This window comes from Falco naumanni, chromosome 6 (genome assembly GCF_017639655.2).
Source record: "Falco naumanni isolate bFalNau1 chromosome 6, bFalNau1.pat, whole genome shotgun sequence".
Taxonomy (NCBI): Eukaryota; Metazoa; Chordata; class Aves; order Falconiformes; family Falconidae; genus Falco; species Falco naumanni.
The window spans coordinates 37,920,797-37,936,031 of record NC_054059.1 but is presented as its reverse complement, the minus strand read 5'-3'; the positions used below and the strand labels follow the sequence as shown (position 1 = coordinate 37,936,031).

Genomic DNA, 15,235 nt, shown 5'->3' with positions numbered 1-15,235 from the left:
TTCATTTTGAAGCAGATGCTGAAGCAGGTTTCCTGAGGTAGAGGTTGAAAGGACCCTGAAAGGTTCTGGCCGAGCTATAGCAACTCTCCGAAAAACTACGAACAAACCCCTCTGCACAGTGACCATGAAAACACAGATCTGTTTCACCAAAGAAAGCTCCTCTGCAGTCCTGACATGACATTGGAGTTCAGAATAATTTTCTTGAGACATCAAAGTCAGACAAGCACAATTTTCAGAAGTACATTAAATAGTATTTATTGAGTTTGCAATTTCAGGGGCAAAGCTATAATCTCAGTCCCAGCTATTCACACACTGTGGCACTGTGCCCTCATGTTCTTCCACCCATTCGACAAATGAACAATAACATGGAACATCATAAAGAGGAGGTTTGAAAAAGAACAACCCTATACTCTCAGTTTTGAAAACGGGAAGTAAACTGAAGTCTTGTTCTCATTCACAAATACATTTGACTTCTTGATTAAAGATAGTATGTGTTTACAGAAGAATAGACTATCCTGATGTTTGGGAGAAGGTATGGGATGGTTGATCTGCAGGAAGTAAAATTGTGGAGGGCACCGAGAGCTTTTCCATAGCACAGTGACAGCTGGATGGTTAATGCAGACTTCAGACTGCAAAGAATTCCTCACTAGAGGGAGGGATGCTACCAAATATCCAGCTGGGAAGAGCTTCTCTTCTTGGGAAGCCTTTGTGTCTGGGACTGATTCTGTGGGTGCATATGGTCAACAAACCATCAAGAGCCTGCCTGTAAAATTTTACGGCACAGGTTGTTTTCATTTTCACCATGGTGACCCTTCTGCGTAGTAAAAAAAGGCATCACACAATATACACAGATACATATTTACACAATAAATGTAAAAAGAGGAAATTAGATACAGTGACATTTATGTCCAGGCATTAACAAACAAGATCGCTTGTGTTGATTCAGGGGTTATTCATAGTTCATTTAAGCAAGTCCTTTTCTCCACACATGGGTTCTCTTGTTTTGCAAATGAGAGCCAGCAGGATGTCTCACTGTAAGAAACAGATGCTTGCTCACCCTTAAACCATGGTCATGACCTTCAGAGAGGCAGGCTGGAATCTCCTAATCTTCTTCTTTAGTGCCTTTGAAGCTTTGATGCGACAGATTTTGGGCACTGGGGGAAGAGGCTTGGAAGCGGCCTGGACAGTCCCCGCTTGTCTGACGGAACCTTCAGGCCAAATCAGCTCGGTCTCATCCCCCTCATCATAGTCAAGGGCAAGGCTGCTGCTGCTACTGCTGCCATCCAAATCGCTTTCACTGGACTCACTGTCCCCAAAACGGTTAGTTGTGAAATCGCTGACCTCCCCTTCGCTGGTCTCTGCGATGGTGGAGTGGAAGAGGGAAGCGCACTCGGCAGAGTACTCCGAGTGGTCCGACTCGCTCTTGGCATAAGCGCCGTGGCGCTGGCTCTTGGAGCGCGCCCTCATACTGACAGTGCGCAGAACCCCAGCTCGCCTCGCTGGCTGCCTGGGTGCTCCCAGGCCAAAGCTGCTGGAGAGGCTGGCCAGGTGGGCCTTGGCAGAGATCTCCACCGTGGACTGCCACTTGCGCTGCTTCTTCTTGTTGGCTGTGTCTGTGTCAAGGGAACACAGTGCATTGGCAGAGGCTCTGTAGAGCTCCGGCCTGGATGGTGCTGTGGGGAGCCGGATCTGCACGGGGAACAGGCTAGACTCGGAGCACGACCTGCCGGTCACGTCACCAGAGTACGAAGGTCTCCGTGCGAGGCTCTTTGCTCCATGTGGCCTTTGGGGCTGATTCCACTCAGCAGGGAGCCTGGCAGCCCCGTGGGACCCTCTCGCCTTCTCCATGCAAAAGGCTGGCTTTCCAGGACGTAGTACCTTTTCACTGTTCCTCCTCTTTATCTTCACTGCTTTTGTTTTGGAGCTGGCAAACTTGACCCGGACTTGGTGGGATTCTGCAGGGACAAACTGAGCATGAACAAACTCACTCCGTGTCACTCGCTCACGACCCCCAGCACTAGCCAGTTTGGCATTGCCACACCTTTTGAGGGGCAGTTTTCCGGGTGGAACAGCCTTAGCGTTCCAGGCACTGGGGCTGGAGTCCTCCTGGCACAGCTGTGAGCCGGATGAACTGTGCTCCACACTGCTGTCCGTTGCTTCTGCCAGAGGAGAGCCCCTTGCTGCTGACTTGGCAGGGTAACAACTATTCACAGCTGACGGCTCTGTGTCAGGCCGAGCGGATGGCTGTTCTTCATTCACACAGCGCATGGTCTCCTGCTGCTTGGCACATTCCCCCTCCAGCACCTCTCTCTGCAGCTTCCCTTCAGCTTTGTTACTTTCCAGAGAACTTGCTTGTTTTTCCAGCTGGCTACTGCTGCTGTTAATTTTCACTCCGCCGGCACTGGGGGTTATAATGAGTCTCTGGTGCATTGTGGCTGGCTGGCTCTTTGTTGAAACCCACTCACTGGCATCAGCCCGACTGTTCCCTTTGCATCTCGTCAGCTGCAGTAATTTATTGATGTAACCCCCTGGCTTGGCCTCAGTGGTTGGCCTAGTCCTAATCAAGCTGGGACCTGTCACACTAGGCATGGGTTTGCTGGGAGGAGCCTGGAGGTCTGCTTCTGGGGATGTCCCCACCAGGGAGAAAAGGGGACTTTGTAAAGCCACTGCATGAAGGGGGCTAGGGTAAGGGTACACATCAATGCCATTCTTGGAGACCAAGTCATTCTGGAATTTGGGGTCCATGCTGAGCAAGTGCATGTCTCCGGCTTGGCACAGAGGCAACATGGATTTGGGATCTGTCTCTTTCTGAAATCTAGCGTCTGCTGGGATGAGTCTTTCCAAGTCACCTACAGAGTGGATGAAAATAAACAACCTAATTAAATCACAGACAATTACATTCAAACTGGCTTATGCTAAAAGTGCTATTTCAGAGGGGTGTGCTAGCCTTTACTAAAATCAGTGCATGAATGAAGAAAACAGTTTCAGTCCTCCAAGATCACCAAATTACTCCAACGCTTTTATTCACCTGAGCATAACAGAGATTAGAATGCCTTTTAATGCCAATAATACAACTCATGCCTTTGCAGGAAATTTAAACTGTGCCACTTGGATGACAGTAAATCTGTGCATTTATAAAAATGTTCTAGAATGTCACAGACTAACAGGAACTCAACCAACTAAATGAAAATACGGGATTATTTTTAATTCTTAGCAGACATAAAAAGTAAATCCAACAACCAGAAAGCCTGAAGCTGAATGTTATGTAAAATTATCCATTAAAACAGATACAGTTTTTGAACACCTTCCTCCCAGGACAGGATAAAGACTTCCTCTGGACATATAACTCAGAAATTTCTGAGATTTCCAGCATGCAGAGCCAGTGGTATTTTTTTCAAAGTGGTTAAATTGAATTCCAGCTTTTCCTCCTACCCTTTTATATCATGTGTCTTGGAAAAATCTATAGTACTCAACAGCTGTTTTAAGAGGACTTAAGCAGACACTGGGTTATAGTTTTTCTTAACCTCTTAAATGCTGGAAGCTGTAGTTGCTTTTCTTTTGTATTTTGCTTTAGTAAGGCATTAGTAAATAGAAGCACCCAATGCACACAGGAAAGCCATTAAGACTTACATGTCCCATTGGCCAGAGAGTGGAGTGATTCTACTTTTCCTTAATTCCACATCCAGTGGAAACTCCTAACCAGATCTCTCATTTCATTTGGTAACATTACCAGTTTCATGCCTTTCTCAAGTAAGTAACTTTTAGAGTATTTAATTTCAGAAAGAAATATTAAGGTTTTATCAAAAGGCAGAAAATCAGGAATGCCCTAAGTCTGCGTGTGGGTTTTTTAAAGTCAACCTTAAGGACATAGAAGAATGTACTAGAGAACCTTTACTCTGACAGAGAAAAAAAATCTAAGGGTAACTACTTACGCAGATGGGAGGCTCAGTCCCTGAAGATGGCATTTATGGCCACCAGTTCATCTCTCTTAAATTTTGAGTACCGTCAAGGTTGCTGCAAGTTACACTTGACTGCTGCACCTGCCTCTCAGGAGCATCTCCTGTGCACTGAGAGGACAGGTTGTGTGAAGCAAGACTGTTCCACCCAGACAAGTCATCTGATAGAGTGCTATGGTGCTATGTTACCTCTGGTACCAGAAGTACTGGAACCATCTGCAGTTATCCTGGGTTTCTCTGTACAACAGTGCAGACTTCAGTGCCAAGAAATCCTTAGCTAGCTGATTTCCTGGCTGCTTCATTCTACCAGGAAACCCAACCATCAAATCCAACCACATATTGCACTTAGAGTGACTATTTTTGTCCTGTGACAGGAAGCTTTTGAAAGACTTCAAAATTTAGCACTGTCTGCAGTACCCTACCTAAGGCACTTACAGACCTGTGGTAAGGATGATTTCTCAAACAGCGTATTTTCATAATGAGAATTCTTTAGGAAATTGTTGGCAATGTGTAGTGGTGCTCTCTTGTGCAAACCAGGAAGGTGTCAAAAGAATGCTGTGCTTGTGGTGTCTCAGCAAGCTTTCCACTTGCCACGGAAAAAAAAAGGCAATTGGTTTGTACCTGCAGTTACCTGTGGGGACAAGCTAAGGAAAGGAAAAGAGACATTTCTTCCCCTTTCCAAATGATGCTTTTCTGAAGTAATTAACATCTTGCCTTACCTCCTGCAATATTGTCACCTTAGCAGGAACTGTTTCTTCAGCACTTCAACAACTACTACCCCACTACTTATGTTTCTCACACTGAAGGAAGTCAGAAGTTGTAGCCAGGAAGAAGGGAGGTGGTGGTGGAAAAAAGAAGGATGGTTGAAGGGGGTCTGTAGCCTCACTCCCACTTACTTAACATCAACTGTCCCTTTTTCTGCTAGTCTACGTCCGTATCCAAAAAAACCATAAAGCCCCAGGGGTCTTAGCAAAATGTTGCAAGGCAGGAAAGCTTCTGATAGAACACACTGCAATGTGAACATGGAAGCCATGGATCATTAAACTCAGCTCCATCCCCATCCTCTGAGAAGCCTTGAGGAGACTTCGCTTTTATGCTATAATTTACCACCATCGCTTCAGGTGGGTCAGCACAGATAGGTACAGAACAGGTGGTCTTTCCTTCCGCTCCAGGCAAGCCAGAGATGAGCTAGCTCAGGTCAAGGAGCTGTGGGGACTCCACAGCAACAGGACTTGAAATGATGTTCCCAGTGGCTTCCCTTTTTCTATAATGGAACTGTCACACATTCGGCTGGGTCACTGTATGAACTCACTAACACAAGACTGCTCTGAGGCCATGGAAGGACCCAAAATAAGACACAGTATGACGCCAATTCACTGATGGGCAAATGAGATTTGGAATATTAATGTACTTCTCTGTTTTGTCTAAAGGTATGATGTAAATTCATGGTTGATCCACTATTTGGGCTCATGACTGGTTCCTAGACAGTCAATTAACTTTTCCTGTCTGTTATCTCTAACCGTACATAATAAATTATGAGTACTGTTTGAGCCCACATTCATTTGGATAAATACAGAAAGGTATATATAAGTATTATCATACTCATTTTACAACAGATGGAAAAAACAGGCACTAAGTCTGGAAGTGTCTCTCCCTAGATTTCTATAAAATCTTTCCCAGTAAAATGCATCATCTCTAATTTTTAATTCACCTTACATTTTTCATACACTCTTGCACTTTCACACAAGGTGCTTCAAATACTGCAATTTTTCTGATTTCAAAAGCAGGTAAATTAAAAAGGTATCTCAACATTCATCACAATTTTATCTCATGCACCTAAATATTTTTCCATTTCTAAATGCATATGTCTTCATATTTGTTATTGTTTAAAAGTATCTGAGTATGGAGACAAGTGAAAGTTGGACATTAAATGGTTTGGCTCTGTGGTTTTGATTAATTCTCACTTTGTGTATTAAAAATGAGTGCTATATATTGACTACACATTGGTATATTAGGTCCTAAAAGTAATAACCAGGATTCTTCCCTTCTCTTGAGTGAGTATCCAGTTCTGCAGTCAATTACCTGTGGAAACTGGCCTTGGTCGGGACCTGGCAGGAGTCCCAGAAATGTCTGTGCTAGCTGTAATCCGACATCCATCGCTGACATAGGTTCCCTGCTGTTGGAAGCTGGTGGTGTGCACAGTAGTTTCATCTGCAGACTTGGGTCGGTAATCAAACACAGTGAGCCTTGCTTTAGGGTGTTGAGAGCCCGGCAAGAGACTGGTGTGGGAGGAGGAGATGGACTCACTGTACACAGAGGTACAAGAATTGGAGAGTGAGCAAGAACCACCGTCGCTAAGGTCATAGAATCCTGCAGTTAAAATAAACAGGAAGATATTTCTTATTTACAGTAACTAAACATGCTCCGTAGAAGAAAAATGCAGAGAATAGAATAAATCGTTCGCTATGTGCCACAGGCCTAAATTTATGATCATTTATTTAGGTAACTTTAACAGAGGTATACTCTAATTCAACCAACTTCTATTGGGCTTCTGCGTATTTACTTAGGCCCCGAGCCAGCTTGGCACACACATGCATGCTTAGTTCTGAGGGTGGGATGGGGTGAAGTGCAGCACCATCACACCCAGTTCTTCACTGGAGAATGTCTTTGGGGACTATTATGCAACTGATGTAAAACAGGGCCGTCTTGCACTGTTGTAACTTGTGCTAGGTGCGTACAAGCACAGCTTGCATGGGAAAGTAGAGTAAAACTAGCCTGTGGTCAGAGCTGCCAGGTCTGTGATAGCTGGAACATCTAAGGGCAGAGAACAGAGGCTGTGTCCCCTCCCCAGGTCTTGCGATCCTTGCCAATTAATTATGGAAGTATTAAAAATGGTCAAGATAGGAATTTTTATTATTCCTCTCTATATAAAGGAAACAGAAAAGGAAGCTGTTTCCTTTTGAACTGTGTGTATGTGCCTAAGCACACAAGTCCTGAATTTAAAACACTCAACAGAAACTTGCACTTTCTATACCCACTCTAAGTACCAGGCTGCAAATTCATATGCTGTAAATAAAAAAAATATTTTTTGTCTCACTGAAGACTTAAGGCATTTCAAAATTATGTTTAAAAAGAAGTATTCCCATTGTCCCAGACTAGATGACAGAAACCGTTTTTAACAGACATCGTAGCTGTAAAAGTCTGCAATACAGCATGCTCTGTGAATGGGACCAGAAAACTGAAACTCAATTTCCTTCTGTCTATGACAGCTTTAGTCAACAAACTGTTGGGGTGTTTTTTCTCACTGTCTTTTAATAGAGCTGTTTCATTTTTATATAAACTATCAAACATTAACTTGGCCAGAGCACTGCGGTGGTAGTGATCTTCAAAGCTTTAATGAGGTTCAGGACCCTTCTTGGATTCAATCAGAGCATTGGTATGGATGCTGGTCTTCTTCACTTCTAGCAAATAGTTTAGCCACTTTGCCAATGGTCATTCTGCCCTTGACAAGGTAATTTAACAAATCTGTCTGCCTCTCTTTCCATTTGTGGCTAAAATGTCCATTTTAAAATAATTAAAAAAAAAATCCGGAAAAAATGCTGTTTGGGTGAATAAGGATTTTCCAACTAAATGAACTTTGCAGGAAAATTTCCACCAGCGATGTGAGTGTGCTCTGTGCCAGAGGGCTACTCTCCACCTCAGCCATGGGGCACTGTTTCTGACCAAACAATACAGAGAATTTTGCTTAGCAGTTGACACCCTTCAGTTCTCCTAGCACCACAACACGGGGAATAAATGACCCAATGCACATTACCTGAGCTGGGCCGGCTGTCGCTATCCAAGTATTCACTGGAGGTCTTACTGACGTCTAATTTCAGCTCACTTATTCGCTGGTCTAGCTGATCAAGGTGGCTTTTCAAGCCGACATCCTGTCTCCTCAAACGAGACTAATTCACAAGTGAAGAAGAAGGAAATGAAAAATAATCACAGTTAGAATCTCAGCAGCAATGCATGAATTCAGGCCATCTGTGCTGGACAGATTCTGCTCTTACAAAGTGTTTTTCTTAGCTAGGGACTGTTGCAATTGGCTTTCTTGCAACAAGACTGACATAATGGACAAGCGCAAAACATTCTGCTTCTCAGCATATATTGTCTTCTGCCCAGCTGAACACATTCTCAAAACTTTTCATACTAAATATACTTACTTTAACCTTTTGTTACATGTTACATGGCTGGAACTGTATCTCTAAAGAGGATGCAATCTTTTAACTAATAAACATATTAATGTTATTTTGCCATACGCTGCCTCTGAGCAGAGGATGAGATAAACATTACAGATTATTTGCATGAACTCTTAAGACGCCACCTGATGAAAGGAAACCACTGTATGTAAAGGTATCTTACAGTCACAGAAAGTAAAGGCAGCACACTCATTTCTGCAAAACCCTTGGCTTTGACGATGTCTTTATAGTTGAAAGCGTACACTGCACAAATTGTGCCATCTATTTTGCTGAAAATTTTCCTTGATTGTCTCATGGCTAGATTATTTCCACGCATTTTATACAAGGAGGAGGTGGCATTTGAATACTGCTGTGAAAATGACTGCATTTAAAATAAATGGTGCCTCGAGCTTGTGAATAACCTTTCAGGAGCCAGCAACAAGGTCCTTTGCCTACTGTAATCACTGACCAGGCTGATCCGAGGTAACAGCTCCTGCAGTTGCTCCCCCAGTATTTATGCCGTCAGCTTGGCTAGGCAGATGGCCAGGCATTAGGTAGCAGCCAAAGAACCACAGTTGGTTTCTGTCACAAACTTCTCACATGGCACTTGGCAAATTATCTAGGCCCGGTCGCTATTTAGGCAGCTTCTAATTATATCACCCTTCAGCATCCATCCAACAGTACTTTGCAGAAAGGTGGTTTCTCGAAGTTGGTTGTAAAGTTGTGCTCACAGCCCTCGAGGGGCTGGACTTCCACACAGTAATGGTGAGAAAAACATGACTAAGATGATGTGTATGTTTCAGATTTAAAAATAAAAGTGGCAGTTCTAGCAGCTTTACCAACCCCCAATATGACAAAAATATAATCTAGCTCCCTTGAACTAATTAAAGTATCTGTAAAATTAAATGACATGCAGAAAATAAAAATCAGTATGTACACATTTTTTACTCCACTTTCCTTGTATTCAGATTATTCAGCTTTTAATACTTGCATTTTTAGGTTTCTCCATAGCTATAAATACTAAAGGCAAGGACAGCTAAGGTCCTACGGTAATCAGTAAATGATTAGAAGGTAGGATTCAAGGAAAAAAGACAGATGTCCTGAGTCTCATAAGACAAGTTACGGCTGGTGATGCTGCTGAGAAGAATAAAAGGGTATTTTTAGCATGCTTTTATGGAGAACTGGAGGAACATATAAAACACAAGAAATAAAGCCCCTTTTTGTTGGTGTCGCACATCTTACAGTGAGCTCCAGAGGCTCATAACTGCTTCCTAGAAAAATCTGTGCTGATTTTCCCTCTTCCCGTTTCATATGAACAAAAAGGAAGGGAAGAATTGGATAATAAAGGAGATTTTCTACCCCATCTGAATGATGAACGACTTCCTCAGTACTTCTTTATTTCCTTTACGGTGAAAAAGCAAAAACATGTCGTGCCTCCTTCAATCCTACCTACTCGGGAAATCACAAAGTTTTGTTTTCACGGCTGGAATTAATTGCTTAATGATTAATGTTTTGCCAGCCAATCCCTCAGTCTGTGGTTTCTGATTAATGACAGAGAGGCCACAAGGCTCTCAGGTATTCAAAGATTATTTATTATACCTCCAGGTTCTGTCTGCGCCTTCACAGCATGTTAACCAACACACATGATTTACATCATCATTTTTAACCCTTTTATGGTGTCTCACGCCACCGAGTTTTCATGTTTCCGGCAGACTTCATGGTTTTGATCTTTCAGCTAACAACTCATGCAACTCCTAGATGAGAAGCATTCCTCAAACCATTTGGATGAGGATGACTTTTCCGGTGTGTTTGCTTGAGGTTGTTATTGCTCTAATAACCACATAAACAGCACCCAGAACAATAAACCCTAAAAACACTCTTTCTCAATTCACAACATGAATTTTACATGAGACAAAACCTTGCAGGTGAAACCATCTGTTTGCTTTGGGCAATGCAGCTGCGAACACTTCTGTACACTGCATAATGCAGGACCAGACTTTCCAAATCAACTTGTACTATTGATGTCCTACAGTTTTTGGGAGCCAAATCTGGGATATTGTCATACCAATCATTTTTCAAAAGGAAGAACACTCTCTGAAAAACAGGTTCCTTTATGTGAACACGAACTGGCACCCCAGATCAAGGCACCAAAACCTGCTGGTCGTACTTGACTATTCTTAACTATTAATCCCTCCAGTTAAAGATGGGGTTGACACTTACTGGTTGTAGATTAACACCTGACAACTTTATTAATCCATCTCTATTTTGGAATGGACAAAAGATAGCATTACTCTTATCTAGCTTTGCACATGTAAAATCTATTCACCATTGGGTCTTTTTGTAACTGATGGTGCAAAGCAGCTAGTTTCAGAGGAAAGTTAATCTCACCTATCCCAGACCCTTACTCTAGAGTGAGAATTCCTTCTGGAAACACCTCTTTCTCTCAGTTGAGAAAAACTTTAATTTTTTTTAATATTAAAAAAAAATATCCCTGGTTTAAAAACTATCTAAAGGGGGAAAAAATGTGTGCAAAATGCAAGGTACCAAGAGTTTTGGGTGGTGTTTTTCTCTTCAGTATAATGTGTCCCTTAACACATTTTTATAACATCATAAGACACCTGAAAGCTTGCAAAACAAAATCATCAGATTCAAATCAAATCAACCAATTTTTATAAATATGCTATATGAGGAAACAGCTGAGAAAATACTGGATGCTGCAGCCTTAGCCATCCATGATACAGACGGTATCATAGATTTCTTTCTTTGTATTAGCCCAAATTTGCATGTTTCCTTTTTCCTCTGTGTCTCACCAGGATAGAGTTTGGCCAAGAGACTAGTTTAGCACCTTTGGAATCACCGACAGCAGATGGCATCACATAACGCTGCTTCTCTTCTGCTACAGACAGTTGATCTTGCCCGCACTGTAGTAACAGGCAGCTAGCTGCCAGAAGAGCCCCTGGCCACCAGAAAGAGACACTGGCTGGGGCAAAAAAGGACATGACAGCTACAGGCAGCAGAAAGCCTGCAGTCCTGCTGCCTACAGCAGACTGCTGGAAAGCCAGCTGCTGGCTCTTGCTGGTGCTTGTTGGGGAATTGACTGGGATGATGAAGTGGCATCTATACGAGGCATTTGATGGCTCTGCTCCAGCCATTTCTGCTAGGGGCACCGGACTCCTTGAGGGTACTACCTCTGCTCTTCTGTTTCTCACCTTATCATTACAGAAGCCTGGCTTGACTCTTGGTCTGCCTTGTTTCCGTTGCTGAGATGCCTTCAGCCAGCTCCAGCTGATACAGCTTCCCTATGTTATGTTGAAAGGACCAAACTTTTTATGAATTAAAGTGTGATCAGGCTAAAGCCCTACTTGAAACTTGGATCAAGATACACCGCAAGACAAAACTACATTTACATTGTTAATGAGTTTCTCAATCTGAAAAGTTTATAGAGCAGCGATCACAGTCTACCATCCAATGGGCCAAGAACAACAACAATGAAGATGTAACACTCCCTGAGCAATGCTTTGCATTGCATTTTCTGTTGTTTTTAGTTTTAACTTAATTTTCTGTGATCGTGAACATAATTTTCAAGGGTTTTGAGTGCAATACACTGCTTGTGTCACCAAGAAACAGTTTTCAGCTGTGGTTGCCAAGTTCCTACGATCTGTGGACTACTTCTAACAGGACTGTGAAAAACCTGTTTTCAACTGGGTTTATGTACCTCTACTCAAATATATCTCTGCAATTTGCAGGCGAAGAAAACCAGTGAAGGTACCAGGTACACCAGTCTGAAAAGCTTCCAGCAGCCACGGGTCAGTTGGATGAGCTTTTTTATTACTGCTTTAAGCATTTGCACTTTTTTTGAAGAACCAGCCCCTGGATTTATGTAGTTCTGACTCATCCCTCTCAAGCTTTATGGATACTTCCCTCCCAGGCACCCCTAGAAGACAAGTTTCCCATAATTGCACTGGCACCTACTGGTGAAATCTGTCCCGCTCCTGCGGTGTACCGAGTTACCCTCATCTTCCCGATTCCTTAATTTCTAAGGGCAGCAATTAAAGGCCACTTTTTTTCTTCTGTTTTAATGGTTAGTTTCTCCCACGTCCTTGGAAGGCGTTATAAAGTGCCAGTAAAGTCCTGCCAAACTAATCTATTTTTCATATTTTATTTGAAAAATATATAAACAAATGAGTAATTAAAGCACAACAGCTGACATGAAAAAAGAACAGTCACTATGGTCAGAGGTCATTGGTGTTTCTGTTAACCCAGTGGCCCCAGACAGGCAATAAATGCCTTCAATTCTTTCGTTTAGTTAAAAAAACCCCTAAGAAATAAAGTAGGGCCATTAGTTAAAATTATCAATGACAGGTAATCAAGTGGTTGGCAGTCCACTGGCCCTGCATTTTTTACTTTAATCAAGATATGCCCGCTGCTGTGATTTCACGTGCGTGACTAGGTTTCCGTGAAGGTTAAAGCCAATTTTATTCCAAGATGCTGCCTGATAGAGCTGCCTCCCGACAGCGAATAACCGTGGTGTTTTCACACCCGACTGATAACTGACGGCCAAGCCCTGTACCAGCACAGGGAGGGAAAGGGGTCTGAATGAAGCCCGAGTTTACTGACGCGTGTAATTGCCCACACTAGAGATTAAAGTCCTTTACCCTTTGATTGTTGTCTCACCTATGAAACTTGTTTCAGTCGCAACTCAGAATTGTTTTTTCTTTTCCAAACCCCCAAGTGCCTGGTGTAAGGCTTCACATACAAGGCCTGGCAGTCAGTTACTCTCTTTTGATCACGCGAACCGTGGCGAGAACAAAGTACTCCTGGCCCGCAAACACCCTCCTGACGGCCTGACCCCCACCGGCACACAACTGCGTGGGCAGCCATAGGTGTGCACACTTATGTACAGCACATAGGCGTGTGCACAGCGGGGTATGCACATAGGTGGGTGCGCACACACGCCCAACACCACCCCCCTGAGCCCTTAGCCTATTTCTGCCTATCTCACTCTGCGTGTCTTTTGATCTCCTAGTCAAACGGCCGCTGCGATTAAGAGCTGAGCGCTCGCAGGCGTGATACACGTATTTCTGAAGTTAATCATCTGCTCCCGGGCTCCGATGAATGAGCAATGCCGGGTAACAACTTCTCCCCGGCGCTGCCGCTGGCACACAGCCCTCTAGCAACCCTGCGCATTTCGGGGCGATGAATACGGCCCAGGTGAGCCCCGCCTGAGGGAAGGCGGCGACCGTTAGAGCGGCTGCGGCGGGGGCGGGCACCGCTCTCGCCCCAGCGACACCCCCGGCCCCGCCGCTCGCACCTGCCGGCGGGGGAGCGGGGCCGGCGGGGCGCCCTCGCGGCTCCCGGCCCCGGAGCGGCGCCGGCGGTTGCCGAGGGGCAGCCGGCTGTCAGGCAGCCCGGTGCGGGGCGGCCCGGCGGGGCTCCCCTCCGCCCGCCCTCAGCACCGCGGCCCGCCAGTGCCCCCGGCGGCGGGGAATGGGCCCCGGGGCAGCGGGGCGTCCCGTCCGGTGCCGTCTCTTACCAGCTGCTCCTTCAGGGCGGTGAGGGTGGCCTCCAGCCGGTGCTCCTTGCTGTGGGCGGCCAGGGGCTGCTCTCCGCCGGCCGCCGGCCGCTGCGGCATGGCCAGGGCGGCCCGCACCAGCTCCCGCTGCTTCTCCCGCAGCACCTGGAGCTCGTGGAGGCCGGCCAGGGCCGCCTGCAGCCTCTCGCCCACCCGGCCGCGATCCCAGCCGCCCGCCCGCGGGGCGCCCAGCAGCATCGTCAAGGCTGCGCCGCGACACCGTCCATGGCAGTGGGGCGGCGGGGAGGCGGCGGGGCTGCTCCCGCCCCGGGCCGTGCCAGCGGCGGGGTCCTCCCGCCCCGCTCCGCGGCTGGCACCGGAGCGAGTGAAGCGCGGCCGCGGCGGCTCCTGCGGTTTTGGAGGAGAGGTGGGGACGGGGGAGGGAAGGCGGGGGGAGGGAGGGAAGGGAAGAGGGAAGGGAACAGGGCTGCAGCGCCGGGGCCACCTCTCGGGGTGGATACGCGCGGCGAAGAGCCAGTGCCCGTCCGCTCCCTCCGCCCCGCGCGGGGGCGGCTCCTGCCTGCCCGGGGGCAGCCCTCGCCTCGGCGCCGGGGGTCCGAGCAGCCGGCACTGGGGGCCGGGGTACCGGGGGGCCGAGCAGCCGGCACGGGGGGCCGGGGTACCGGGGGTCCGAACAGCCGGCACGGGGTGCCGGGGTACCGAGCGGCGGGAGCGCCCGGGGTGCCGTGGCGGCAGGACCGAGCCCGCCGTCGCGCTGCAGCCACCTGCGAATGCAGCCGGTGCAAGGGTATAGGCAGGCAGAGCATTTCCCTCACAAAAACGGGGCGTTGTAACTCCATCCCTTCCCCTCATTGCTGGAGTTCCCTGTCAGGCACAGGCACAGCACCGGCACTCCTCACCCTGCTCTCCAGAAACCAACTCAACTGGGACCTAATTGCAGAAGTTCGCTCACTTATACTGAACTGTTGGTTGAGACCTATTTTGTGAGGTCAAGGTGTGGCTCAGCTCCCCCCATTCCCCCCCTCCAAAAAACCCCAAACAAACCCAAAACCAAACCAACCAAAAACCCCAAAAAATCACCACCACCCCACCCCCCCCAAAACAGAAAAAAACCCAAACCCCTACTATGAAGGGCTCAGGATTTGCTTTAAGTGGGACCTGAAAACACAACTGATCATGGAAATCCAAGGCTGTGATGCTGTTGCTACCGAGAAATTCCTGTCTTTAAAGCTCCCAAGACAGGCAGCTCCTTAGGTAGGTTAGCAGGCTGCAAAGCCAGTATGTGTAGTCTGCAGTGATGCAGAGGGGGAGAAGAAGCTCTGATACCAACTGTGGTGAACACAGTGGAGACATGCTACAGAAGACTCAATTTTCTGCTGCCTACGCTGAAATAGGAAGCATTTGGATCCCACAGAACCTGGCATCACTGTGTGCCCCACTCAAGAGATGGAAATAATTTCAGGAAGGGGGTTGATTCTCTGTGAAGTAGTGAGCACACATGTGTCCCATCTGTCCATGGTTATCTT

The 15,235-nt window shown here is 46.3% G+C and overlaps 1 protein-coding gene across 1 annotated transcript; it reads right to left on the bottom strand.

Moving 5' to 3' along the window:
- Positions 1-258: 258 nt before the first annotated feature.
- Positions 259-14,515, bottom strand: DACT2 (dishevelled binding antagonist of beta catenin 2). The gene is given in 5 exon segments (XM_040598193.1): positions 259-2,849; positions 6,039-6,326; positions 7,771-7,903; positions 13,710-14,134; positions 14,137-14,515. Coding segments are annotated over 5 exon segments (3,015 nt in total). The 3' UTR covers positions 259-1,059.
- Positions 14,516-15,235: the final 720 nt, after the last annotated feature.